At 39.8% G+C, this 13,533-nt stretch overlaps 2 protein-coding genes across 2 annotated transcripts; both read right to left on the reverse strand.

Moving 5' to 3' along the window:
- Positions 1 to 473: 473 nt before the first annotated feature.
- Positions 474 to 6,631, reverse strand: LOC148350312 (proteinase-activated receptor 2-like). The gene is made up of 2 exons (XM_088356013.1): positions 6,375 to 6,631; positions 474 to 2,029 (listed from the first exon to the last, which is right to left on the reverse strand). The coding sequence occupies exons 1-2, from the start codon at positions 6,451 to 6,453 to the stop codon at positions 963 to 965; spliced, it is 1,146 nt and encodes a 381-aa protein (XP_088212139.1). The 5' UTR covers positions 6,454 to 6,631; the 3' UTR covers positions 474 to 962.
- A 416-nt stretch (positions 6,632 to 7,047) lies between these two features.
- On the reverse strand, positions 7,048 to 10,494 carry LOC148350313 (proteinase-activated receptor 1-like). Its single transcript, XM_088320070.1, has 2 exons — positions 10,306 to 10,494; positions 7,048 to 9,040 (listed from the first exon to the last, which is right to left on the reverse strand). The coding sequence occupies exons 1-2, from the start codon at positions 10,379 to 10,381 to the stop codon at positions 7,794 to 7,796; spliced, it is 1,323 nt and encodes a 440-aa protein (XP_088176196.1). The 5' UTR covers positions 10,382 to 10,494; the 3' UTR covers positions 7,048 to 7,793.
- Positions 10,495 to 13,533: the final 3,039 nt, after the last annotated feature.

Below are 13,533 nucleotides of genomic sequence, written 5' to 3' on the forward strand. Positions count from 1 at the left end.
TAAAGTATTTTGGTTATTTAGGTCAAAATTCATCTCATCTCATCTGCACCGCTTATCCTCAGTAGGGTCGCGGGGATGCTGGAGCCCATCCCAGCAATCATCGGGCAGTGGGCAGGGGACACCCTGAACTGGTTGCCAGCCAATCGCAGGGCACACGGGGACAGACAACTCACTCGCTCAGTCACACCTAGGGACAATTTGGACCGGCCAATTCACCTGAAATGCATGTCTTTGGAATGTGAGAGGAAACCGGAGAGCCCGGAGGAAACCGGAGAGCCCGGAGGAAACTTACGCAAGCACGGGGAGAACATACAAACTCCGCACAGTAAGGCCGGGAGCTGGATTTGAACCCACGCAGGAGGTTCCCACGACCTCAGAACTGTGCCGCACACGCGCTAACCACTGCGCCGCCGTGCTGCCTATTTAGGTCAAAATTGATACTGTAAATTTCTAGTGTAAAGCAAGCATAACACTTTTTAAGTCCATGATTTATTTCATTTGATACAGTGCAAAATCTCTTAATGAGAATAAAAACTATACATTATTAATCTAAAGTACGTGCAGTCATCATTAAAAAAAAAAAAAACACATACACACAAAAAAAGAATGGACATCTTGCCGGTTGGAGTTTCTGTGTCCATGAGGTTTTTCCAATTTACTTTTAACGAGTTTAAAAATGATGGCAGCCTGAAAGGAAACATTGGTGTTTAGATGTATGATGATTTGACACACTAAACTAAGAAAAAAAAAAAGAAAAATGCTACAAGTTAAAAAAAATAAAAATAAACACAATTGCAAACACCTGCCTATTTTCTGTCGATGCCACTTGGGTAAACTAGAGCTCGCTTTGCTCTTTCGCAAAAACAAATAAATGAAAAATCGAGAGAACCCCCTAATTTTGAATCGTTATCTTACGTCTTCAGATCTATAAAGGAAGCCCCAACCAACCACTAGGGGGCCGGCTAGCACTGCGAGCTGCTGGTGTTGCCCCCCGAGTCGGACAAATACGCGTTGCGCTTCTTGGAGAACTTCAGCGCGCTGAAGGACACGCGCATCCTCTCCACCGTGCGCTGGCTCCTGCACAGGAAAGTATTCTTGACGTGCTGGCGGAAATCGTCCGAGATGTAATAATAGACGAAAGGGTCCAGGCAGCTGTTGAGGCTAGCCAAGCACAGCGTAGCGATGTAAAACCCGTACAGGTTGTCGGGCGTCTCCTTCAACAGCAGGACGTAGTGCACCACCAGCATGATGTTGCTCGGTGCGAAGCACACCGTGAACATCACTAGCACTGTGACGATCAGGACCACCGCCTTGCGTCGCTTTTTAGCCGCGGTAGGGTCTTCGCTCATGCCGCTGCGCAGCGCCCGTAACATGAGCGAGTAGGATACGGCGCAGATGACGGCGGGCGTTACGAAGCCCACCGTGCCCATAGTGAGAAAGTAACCCGCCGCCATATTCCTCTGGCTAGGTCGGGTCACGTCATGGCAGGTGAGGATGTTCATGTTAGCTACACGCACTTGCTGGTCGTACAGGTAAAGTGGCACGGTGAGGAGCCACACAGTGGTCCAGACCGCCAGCGAAACCAAGCAGGCTACGGTGTTCTCTCTCCGACGCTGCGCCAGGGGGTGCACCACCACCCAGTAGCGCTGCACGCTGATGCAGGCGATGAAAGCCATGGAGCAGTACATGTTCCCGTAGAAGAAAGCTACCAGGACCTTGCACAGTTCCTCGCCGTAGGTCCAATCGTTGTAGTTCAAGTGGTAGGCGATTTTAAGGGGCGTCCAGATGACGAAGAGCAGGTCCGCCAGAGCAAGGTTGGCCATGTAGATGGAGGACGGGTGCTTCTTTTTGGTGCGGAACAGGAACACCCAAACTGCCATGGCGTTGGCAGGAAGGCCAATGACGAAAACCGTGATGTAGACAGAAGGCAGGAAGATGGTGGTCAGGCCGTTGCTCAGGACCGACCTGGCATTTGGGCCAATCAAAACCCCGTTGGTGGTCTCCGTTCCAGTGTAGCCCCGCAAGTCGTCTGTGCGGAAACACAAAGGAAATTGAGTATATCTTTTTATTTGTATAAATCTCTGCTTTTCAAATGGAGGCCCAGTAAAGGCACTTCAAGGGACATGGAATGTTTTTTAAAAAAAACTTAAAATGAAGCGTTAATAATAAGTTCATATTAAAGAAAGAATCAAAAGAGTTTGACGATTTTGGAATTTTCTGACCCGCAGCCGCCATCTCCTGGCTTGTGTCATCATTGCAGCCTCGAACAAGCTCCTTATGTTGCGCGTGCAAGTAAGTTTATTTCTTTGACCAGCTTGAATAAAATCTCTTTTTTTTTTAAATCTTTTGAGGTTTAGGTTGGCATTTGGACTATACTTGAAACAGCCTTTTCATACTTTCAACATTCTACACTAACAAATAGAAATAAAAACAAACAAAGGGATGAGCATTTAGTGACTCTCCACCCCACCTTTTGCTCACCCATTCCTCCTACGTAATGTGTTCCATCCCGAACAGTTGGCTTAAAGTAAGATAAGTAAGATACGTGAGGTGGGGAAAGAATACAAGTTGGGCATTCTAAACAATATTATACTTTCAACTTTTTAAAGGACCTTTCAAACTACGCACTGCACCTTTACATAATATCATAGTTTCAACAAAAATAAAGTGTTTATACATAAAAATTACCATTTTATTCGAGCGTCCATTTTTAAAGTAGCACAACGAGTTGGAAATATATATCTTTAGAACAAATATTTGTCCTATAAGTATAATATAATTTTATATATACCGTCTTCGTTGCCATTGAATACAACGTAGTTTACGTTGTTTACAATAAGATTAAATGCAGCCCTTAAGGACGAAAATGTAATAAAAGACCTAAAAGGAAGAAATATATAACTGAACATAAGGGTAGATAGCCAATATTTATAAAGTAATGCTTAAACCGTTTCAAGTTGTAAGTGCATCAGAAAATAGTGCAATGCAGAAAAAAATATACATTTTCCTACATAGTATGCAGTACATCAGAAAAGCGTACACAATATTTCCAAAGGTGTACGTCAACAAAATGGTTGAAAAACACTGCTCTATTTTTTTCCTCCTAAAAAATATTTATAGATCTGCTTTATATGAATCGCTTCAAATGTTAGCCCCTGTTATCTAAGCCAACAAATTCTGTTGTCCACTTACAAACTCCACTTCTGCGCCACGCCAACTTCCCAATTTCAACACCAGTGGCTGTCACTACGGTGCTTGTTTATATTTGCTTGGGACATTTTGTGGTGAGTTTGAAGGGAACGTAATTGCACCATTTGTTTTTATGGTCAGGCACTTCCTCTAGTCTGTAAACTTAACCACAATTCATTTAAGTTGTCTTTTTTTGTGTGCAAGATAAATCCAGGATTGGTTTCTTGCATTTTTAAATCAAAGTCGAATCATAATGGTTGGTGAAGTCATTTTAAGACTATAAATGTACAGTAAGACAATAAAACCCTATCCTTTTGGAATTAAAGTCAATTTTAAATTCTGTTAAACTCATATATAATGAAAAAGAAATATATTGGATCTTTTAATTGAATCGAATCATATTTTATGCAGAGAGGGAAGACACTGTTCTCTTACCCCGCTATCTTAGGCTGCATTGAAGCCGTTATTTAAATCCCTTCCGTGTAAGTACGCGTCTGCCTGTCTCTGCTAAGGCACATTTATTTTCTCAGGGACATGGTTTCTTTTATTTAAATTCGACCAGTGACCAGTGTTCCCTCTAAGCTGAGCGCGTGTGCAATTGCGCACTGCTCGCACATTCTCAGCGCACAAGAAAATCTAGCCAGCGCACAAAAATGAGGGCTCAAAATGACTAATTAAGAAGCGACTTAAGTCAAAGTTACAGTGCATGAAGGTAAAAATACACAGGTTCCCCTGACGTTGTGTCCAAAATGCGCTATTTTGAAGTAGAACGAAGTTGAGTAAAGTTAGTAGAGTTTGTCGAGAACCGGCTTCTTCGGCTCGGCGCACTAAAAGGAACAGGCTCTTTCGGGTCCGAAACGGCTCTTCAGGTTGTTTTTGCTTCTTTAATCCCAACATGACCAAATATTATGTAAAATTATGCACAAAATGACTTAAAGGAAGGGGGAATAGAACAAAAAAGAAAAAAATACCAAAATGAAAAAGTAGTGAAAAGCTGAGAAAAAAAAGAAACAAAAGGAAGAGAAAAAAAGAAGGAAAACTTTAGTAAAAAGCCAGAAAAAAAAGAAAAGTGGGAAAAAAGTAAATAGAGAACAAAAAGAAAAAGTAACAGCTCGGAAAAAATAAACACAATGAGATTTTTTTTAAGGAATTAAAAAAAAAAGTAGAAAAAAAACACGGAAAAAATAGGAAAACGTTTGTGTTGCATTCAAATAATTTCCAATTATATCAAGTGAATCTTGTTGCCAACATTGTAGTTCCACTAAAAAATGTGATTAAGTACAGTTCTGTATCTTACAACCGACCAAATAAGCCCCCCAAAATGTTAATATTATGCGATAAAATATATCAGGAAATAAAAAGAAATGGATATCTTGTGAAAGAATTGTAAGAACAAACGACGTTTGTAGGCCGTGCAACCTTTGCAATAGTACATGAGTCAATTCATTCAAAAGAGAAAAATAATTTTGCATTGCCGGAAACTCAGCAAAATATAACTTGATGTCAAGTTTTGGACATGTTTGATAATTAATCATCTTGCCACACTTGGGATTATGGTTGCTCACTGTTGTTTCAAGCGTTGCTCACCGACTTTGTGTGAACGCTCAGACCCGTGGAAAATTACAGGGAACATTGCCAGTGACCCAAACAACTACCAGGGTACTTGTGAGACATCCAGAAAAAAGGGGGATTTCCTCATGTGTGGAGGGGATGGTGTAATAGTCTGTACAGCCTTTTGAGACTTTGAGGATTAAGGTCTATACAATTAAACATGACTTGGCTTGTGAGCAGGATAAGGTTTTTTTTCCTGTACTGTATGCGCAGTGTATATAACTGTACCCTCACGTATATATATTTGTTAATGCACACAAACAAACCGAGTAGACAGACTTACAAAAGTCCCATAGAGAGCTTAAGTCCTCCACTTTAAGTGATACTTCTATGCAAAATGACAAAATCCCACTTTTTGCCGCCACAGTTCAGGTAACACTCTTACTCAAGTAATGATTTGGATAACTACTATTTACTTCTACTTAAAGCATATTCTTCAGTACGTTTACCTGGGTGTTTGGCTACTCTATCCACCTCCACTGTATTGTCATTGATAAACATTGTGAAACATTGTATGCAACAAGATTTTTCAATGCATATTTTACATTTCCAGAGGTGGATGAACTGTTTTATCGTAATGCTTAAAAAAAGATTAATAAAAAAGTGTACATTATAAATAATGCATTAAAAAAAGTTTCAATTATGTATTGCTCGCAAATGGTGCTATCATGAGACAGTAAAATAATACGAAATTTTAAATTTTAAAAATTAAAAATAAACTCTGCAGAATTTTATGAAAGGAAAAGAAAAATATAGTGATACATAAATATGCAAACAAAATAAAATAATAAATACATAAATAATTAACGATGATAAAATAATGGGGAACTGTTTAACAAACTGCAAGGGGGAGATCCTTAAGTGTATATATTTTGTACATAAGGATTGTTTATCACAATAAACATTTAACAAAAAAAGATTTTTAAAGAATGGTTATATTTTCGATATTTTATTTGAAAAAAAAACAAAATAGAAATAAAAAAAGTTGTACAGCATTAATAATGCGTAAAAAAGTGAATAATTATCTATTGCTAACAAATGATGCTAGCATGAGACAGTAAAACAATACAAAATTGTCCATTTTTAAAATGAACAATAAACACTGCAGGATTTTATGGAAGGAAAAGAAAAATAGAAATATATAAAAATGTAAATTAAAAAATAAATAAATACATAAATAAATAATAATGATGATAAAATAATGGGGAACTATTTAACAAACCGCAACTGGGAAATTCTTAAGTATATATTTTGTACACAAGAATTGTTTATCACAATAAACATTTAACAAAAAAAGATATTTTAAGTGTGGTTTATTTTCGATATTTTACATGTGGAAAACAAAATAGTAATATTAAACGAAGTCTTAACCGGAAGTTGACTTACGTCACAACAGAGCGCAACTGCATGTCACGTGATGGCACATAAACATAAAACCAGAAAACTTAAAATGCATTTACTACGTTCCCGTTGAATACTTACAAAAGTAAAGTAAAACTCCTAGCTCCTGGCTCAACATATAAACAATCGTCCAAATTGTTTTGTCCAAAAAAGGTAAACAAGAACGAACTCACCTGGGTCACTCAAGCAGGTATGGAGACAAAAAAGGAGAACGGCGATGACTTGAAAAATGCGTCCTTTCTGTGCAGACATGGCGGCGTATTTTTTGTAAACGATCCTTGAAATTTATATCTTTAAAACAGGAGGACAACAGCGTTTTCGTGGGTGTTGTTGGCGGGCGTGGCGAATTTCGGGTGGTTGCTGCGTGACTTAAATCTCCACCTGGTCGGGAGCTTCTTACACCTGGGTGACGTCATGTTATCACATGACTACTGGAAGCCAATCAATTGTGGGTTATTGACAATTCACTTCCACGGGACTAAAAAAATAATATATATATTTTTTCCTGGAATATTGATTCATAATTTGATAGATAGTATTAAAAAGGTAAAACAAAAAAGAAAATACAAAGAAAATAAAAGACATAGGTTGATAGTTTGGAGTAAACTGCTACTAAATTAAAACTCTTATAAAATACTATACTATTTGAATCGAAGCACAAAATGTGTTTAACTTAGGTAAACCTGTGACCAAAACGTTTCCTTTGTCGCCATCTAGTGTATAAAACATGATTTAGACAAGGGAAAAGAAATACTCATGACAGTCAACAGGGGGCAAAAAAAAAACAGAAGCCCACTCTTATCTTAGCGGGATAAGCTTGTTTATCCATCACAAATAAGGTCAAAATCTGGTTTGAAATGTGTTTATTTAACAAAGAAAGTGTGAAGTAAGCTATCAGTTGAGAAAGTGAACAAATATACATAGCACATATGAATACTGACTTTGGTTAAAATGTAACAGTTTAAATAGTTTTAGTGTGCAAAATGGAATGTCCTTCATTGAGTTTTTATGCTCAGTAATAATTCACATTTATCAGATAAAAAATACTGTGATGAATTGTAATGACTTAAAGGTACATTGTGTAATATTTACCACTAGATGGCACTGTTTTTTTTTTTTTTCAAAGAAAAGAAAAACGGTGCCAAATGAGCACAGCGTAGCGGCAACATGCCAGACAAATATGGCGGCGACTATAAAGCATGGATTCTGCAATGTAAATGAAATACACATTTCCCGACCTTGTTTACATTTATAAAAATTAACATTGGGTCGATGGTTTACATATTTTTTCCAAAGTTTTTTTGTACCACAAAGAGGCACTAAATATTACACAATGTCACTTTAAAGGGTATTTCCACTAACGTTATCATAGAAGATGACAGTAATGAGCAAAAACAGAGTCATGAATCAATTAATGGAGTTAAATTTAGACTATTCCAAAATTTGTGGTCTACAGAGAAATCTTCCGCTGTTGACATTTCCGCCCCCGCAGTCCCGATCCCTGAAGTTCTTGGACCTTCACAAACATTCTGGAAGTTTCCTGTGGTAATAAAAGTGCTCAGGTTTTTAAGATTTTGCAGTCTTGGATGTTATCAGACCATAAGTTTCTTGTACAGGCCGCTGTGACTCTCCGGCAAAGGGTCTTTCTTGGCGAAGGAGATGTTTCGCTCTGAGCTTTCCGTACGGCTGGACTTAAGGATTGTCCTGGTACTGGACCTGTATGAGTCAGAGGAGCTGCCACTGAACTTCTCCGCTACCTTTTGACACCTCAGCACCCCGGCAAGCTCTCGCTGGCACTGTGAAGATCCGAAGCAGTAGAGAACTGGATCCAGCAGGCAGTTGAGGCTCCCCAAACACAAAAAGACCAAGTATGCCACATAGGAGCCCTCCGGGGCCTCGCCCACCCGGTTTAGCTTGTCACCGAGCTGCCCGTAGTGCATGAGGAGCAGGCAGTTGGTAGGTGCGAAGCAGAATAAGAACATCACAAGAACTGTTAGTGCCATCACCAGGGCCCTCGTTCTCCGGCGAGACCGCCCAGGGACACCACGAGGAGCCCGGCTCAAGGACCATATCACTCGTGCGTAGGAAAGGACTGTGACCAGAAGTGGAACGACAAAAAGGGCGACACATAAGACTATAAAATACACACCGTAAATCCCAACCACCTCCTCCACCGGGCGAACATCATGGCAGGTGGTGATGCCTAACTCTTTAAGATAGAACGTCTGCTCTGAGATCACCAAAGGGGCAGTCCCGGCGAGGGACACAACCCACATGGCCACGCAAGCTAAGACAGCGTTGCGAGGTCTCCTCCATGTCAAAGAGTCAATGGGGTACACCACAGCCAGGAGGCGGTCCACGCTGATGCAGGCCACCAGGAGGACAGAGCAGTACATGTTCCAGTAGAAGGCGGCGGTAACCGCACGGCACATGGCCTCGCCGAAGACCCAGTCGTTGCCGGCGAAGTGGTACGCCGCCTTGAACGGGAGGAGGACGGCAAAAAGCAGGTCGGCGCACGCCAGGTTCAGCATGTAGATGACGGCCGGTTTCTTGGGGCGGATGCGACGCAGGAAGGCCAAGGCGGCGCAGAAGTTGACCGGCACGGCCAGCAGACACACCGCCGCGTAGAAGGTCGGGATGACCAGCGTGGAGAGGCGGCCCGTCAGGAAGGAGCGCACTTCTTCGGAGATGCCGGTTTTGTTATTGAACCTCGATGCAGTTCTGACCCTGGGGGTTCCGTTGGCACTTGGGTCCAAGTCCAGACCGAAAACATCTTCCAGGTTGAACGGTTCGTCTGTGAAGGTGGAGTCGAAGTAGGAGAACATTCTTCCTTTGGCTGCTGCAGGACACACCACACAATGTGTCAATAAAGTTTTGTATATTTTTTAAAATATATTTGCTTGGATTTGGAGTATGTCAACCTAAAGGGCCACTGTGTAACATTTGACCACTAGATGTTGTGTAGTGCAACCAAAAACGAGTGCTACAAAAAAAGGAAGATAACAAACTACGGAGACTCAATGTCACCAAACCGCACCATTTATCTTCTCATTTCTTTGCTCAGCCTTTCACGAGGTTTTTGTTTTTTGATTAACCCTTAGCAGCAAGATGACGGACAATTTTGTCAGCTCCCTCTAGGTGAGCCCCATGGTTTATAAAATAAATACAAATTTCTTGACTTACCAAAATTTGGAAAAATGCACGTTTGTGTAAAAGTTTATGTATCTTTGCTTCTTTTTCAAATCATACATACAATTCTTTTTAAAGAATTATTTTTTTACCAATAGAAGGCACTAAATAATACACATTGTCCCTCAAATCAGAGCATCACAAACTTTTCATGATTTATGTCATCTTTTTTTTTTAAGAATTTTTTTTTCCATTAAAATGGTGTGATGAAAAATTTGAATCCTACAATTATGATCTCATTTCATATTAAAGCCCCAGTGTGTAATATTTGACCACAAGATGCGACTGTATCGTCTAATGTGAATGAAAACTAGTTCCAAGAGCACAGCATAGCAGCAAGATGACAGACAAATATGGCAGCAAATCCTGGGTATAGATTCCACTATCTATAAGAAATACGATTTTTGTATAAAAATAACATTGGTATAATAGGTCATGTATTTTTGCCTAGTATTCAAATCAATTTTGTTTTTTGTTTTGTTTTTTTGAATGCATGTGTTTTGTACCACTAGGAGGCATTCAATACTACACACTGTCCCTTTAAAGCCCCAGTGATGTAATATTTGACCACTATATGGGACTGTATTGTGTAATGCAAACCAAAACCAGTGCCAGGAGCACAGCGTCTTCTAGGTAGTGATTCAACTATCTACAAGAAATACAAATTTATCGATGCATGATAATATTTATAAGACATAACATTGGTATAATAGCTCATGTATTTTTGTCCAGGATTGAAATATATATTACACACTGTCCCTTAATGCGCGCTGGTGACGTCATAGTTCATTCAAAGTTTATCAAAGTTTTTATACTGTACATTCAGGATAGTTAAAACATAAAAACATTAATATATATATATATTATCAATGTTTAACTGATTATCTTTTGGTTTTAGCAACAAATAAAACTTACTGTTGTTGTTTGCCGAGACGGCGCATGCGCACACTGCAAGCAGCAGCAGTAGAGCGTGGAGACTTGCCGAAGACATTTTCAGCCTTTAAAAAAAAACACAACCGCAAACAAAATAAACTAAGATTTAAAAAACGTGTCTGGAGAAGCCCGTTAGATCCTCTCCCAAGTTCGATGTAGTGTGCTGCTGAACCCTGTTCGTTCCCAGGATGTTCTTCTGTCTCCGCCTACGCCGGAAATTGGTGGCCAATCAGCAGCGAGCGTAGCGACATTCTTGGTGAGCTGACGTCACGTTTCCCGTTACCCCTCAGCCGGATGAGAACTGAGTTTTTTGGCTGATCCGAAGGCTAGACATGGTTTGGAATGTCCTCAAAGATAACAACGGCAGAAACACAGAACAATCTTTCAATATAAATGTTTTTATGCAATACAAATTGATTTAAACTACAGTAGAATAGAATACAAATAAACATGAGTTGGGTTGAATAGAATAGAACAGAACATAATTAAATAGAATAGAATCCAAATAAACATGACTTGATTTTACTTGAACAGAATAGAAGTAAACATGACTTGATTTGGGGCAGCACGGCGGAGCAGTGGTTACCGTGTGTGCGGCACAGTTCTGAGGTCATGAGATCGAACCTCCTGTGTGGAGTTTGCATATTCTCCCCGTGTGGAGCTTGGGTTTCCTCCAGAATCTCCGGTTTCTTCCCACATTCCCAAAACATGCATGTCAGGTTAATTGGCCGGTCCAAATTCTCCCTAGATGTAAATGAGCGAGCGAATTGTCTGTCCCTGTGTGCCCTGCGATTGGCTGGCAACCAGTTCAGAGTGTCCCCTGCCCACTGCCCGAAAATAGCGGTGATGGGCTCCAGCACCCCTGCGACCCTACTGAGGAAAGGCGGTGCAGATAATGGATGGATGGATGACTTGATTTGGGGCAGCACGGCTGCGCAGTGGTTACCGTGTGTGCAGGACAGTTCTGAGGTCATGAGATCGGACCTCCTGTGTGGAGTTTGCATATTCTCCCCATGTGGAGCGTGGGTTTTCTGGATGGCAATCAGTTGAGGGTGTCCCCTGCCCACTGCCCGAAGATAGCTGGGATGGGCTCCAGCACCCCCGTGACCCTACTGAGGATAAGCAGTGCGGATAATGAATGAATGAATGATTTTACTTGAATAGAATAGAACAGAAATAAACATGACTTGATTTGACTTGAATATAATAGAGTCGGATACAATGGAGTCGAATAGAATAGAAAGGAATAGAATAGAATAGAATAGGGGCAGCACGGTGGCGCAGTGGTTAGCGCATGTGCGGCACAGTTCATGTCTTGGGAACCTCCTGCGTGGGTTCAAATGCAGCTCCAGACTTCCAGTGCGGAGTTTGTATGTTCTCCCCGTGCTTGCGTGTGTTTCCTCCGGGCACTCCGGTTTCCTCCCACATTCCAAAAACATGCATTTCAGGTGAATTGGCCGGTCCAAATTGTCCCTAGGTGTGAATGAGCGAGCGAGTTGTCTGTCTCCGTGTGCCCTGCGATTGGCTGGCAACCAGTTTAGGGCGTCCCCTGCCCACTGCCCGATGATTGCTGGGATGGGCTCCAGCACCCCCGCGACCCTACTGAGGATAAGCAGTGTAGCTAATGAGATGAGAATAGAATAGAATAGAATCCAAATAAACATGATTTGATTTGAATAGAATAGAATCCCAAAAACAAGACTTGATTTGAATTGAATAGAAGAGAATAGAATAGAATAGAATAGAATAGAATAGAATAGAATAGAATAGAATCCAAATAAACAAGACTTGATTTGAATAGAATAGAATATAATAGAATAGAATAGAATCCAAATAAACACGCCTTGATTTGACTTGAATAGAACAGAATAGAATAGAATCTAATAGAATAGAAATATACATGACTTGATTAGAATAGAATAGAATGGAATGGAACGGAATAGAATAGCATAAAATAGAATAGAAATAAACATGACTTGATTTGAATAGATTAAAATAGAATAGAATAGAATCAAAATAAAAATGACTTGATTTGACTTGAATAGAACAGAAAAGAATAGGATGGAATAGAAGTATACATGACTTGAATAGAATAGAATAGAATAGAACAGAATCCAAATAAACATGACTTGATTTGACTAGAATAGAATAGAATAGAATGGAAAGGAATGGAATGGAATGGAATGGAATGGAATGGAATAGAATAGAAAAGAATAGAAATAAACATGACTTGATTTGACTTGAATAGAATAGAATAGAATCCAAATAAACATATAAAACATATAACATATAAAAATGTTAAAGTTGTTTTGTATTTTATATATTTTTTGTAAATCTGTCAATATTTTCATTTATGTTTCTTGTGTTTTTCTGGGATAATGTGTTTTACATAACAAATGTTTATTCTTGTATTCCATAGTTTATTTGTTGTTGTATTTTAATTCACATTTTGTTGTGTGCTTCTCAGAGATTCTGAGTAGTTTACCATTAAAGTGGCTTAGTGTAAAAAAGTTCAAAGTTTAAATGAGTTACAAATTCAGTGTAAGAAAAAAAATGCTATTACAATAATTTAGTAGGAAAATGAAAATTGGACTGCCCCCTAGCTGACGTTTCCTTACGCCTGCAAGAAGGCCTTGATGTCACCAACTCGAAATCTGATTGGCTAAACCAGCATTTTCATCGTCACTTGTTCAGTCTCAGGAAGGCCTGCAGAACTTTTGTTAAGGCCTCCATGCAGATTTCTTTCCCTAGCAACAATCATGGCTGAAATGTGATTTGTTCATGCTTAAATATAAAAGCACACATCTGGAAGAATCTCAACCAGGGAGAACCAATAAAATGAAGGTAAAAGACAAATTGACCAAACATTTGGAATTAATACATAAGTATTCATGGACAACATATAAATGCATCATGTAATTCTGATATTTTTTAGGCCAGCAGAGAAGGCCTTGGAGGCTCTGACAGCCCACGACTGCTAGTAGGACACTGGCAGCTTTGGTTCCAGATTGTTCTTCTTAAGCACTCTTAGTAAGTGGTCCTAAACTAACACAGCACTGGTGTTGGCAGACCAGATGTAACCATTGTCCACCAGGTGGTGCCAACAGATAGATGGGCTGTAGGACATGCACAAGAACGGACTATTCAAAGGTGGTAATTGTAACTTCAAAATACTCAACTTGCTAATGCCATCTTCCAGCTAAAATCATC

The sequence above is a fragment of the Urocampus carinirostris genome, chromosome 16 (genome assembly GCF_059441175.1).
Source record: "Urocampus carinirostris isolate Australia breed hairy pipefish chromosome 16, RoL_Ucar_1.0, whole genome shotgun sequence".
In the NCBI taxonomy this organism is placed as follows: domain Eukaryota; kingdom Metazoa; phylum Chordata; class Actinopteri; order Syngnathiformes; family Syngnathidae; genus Urocampus; species Urocampus carinirostris.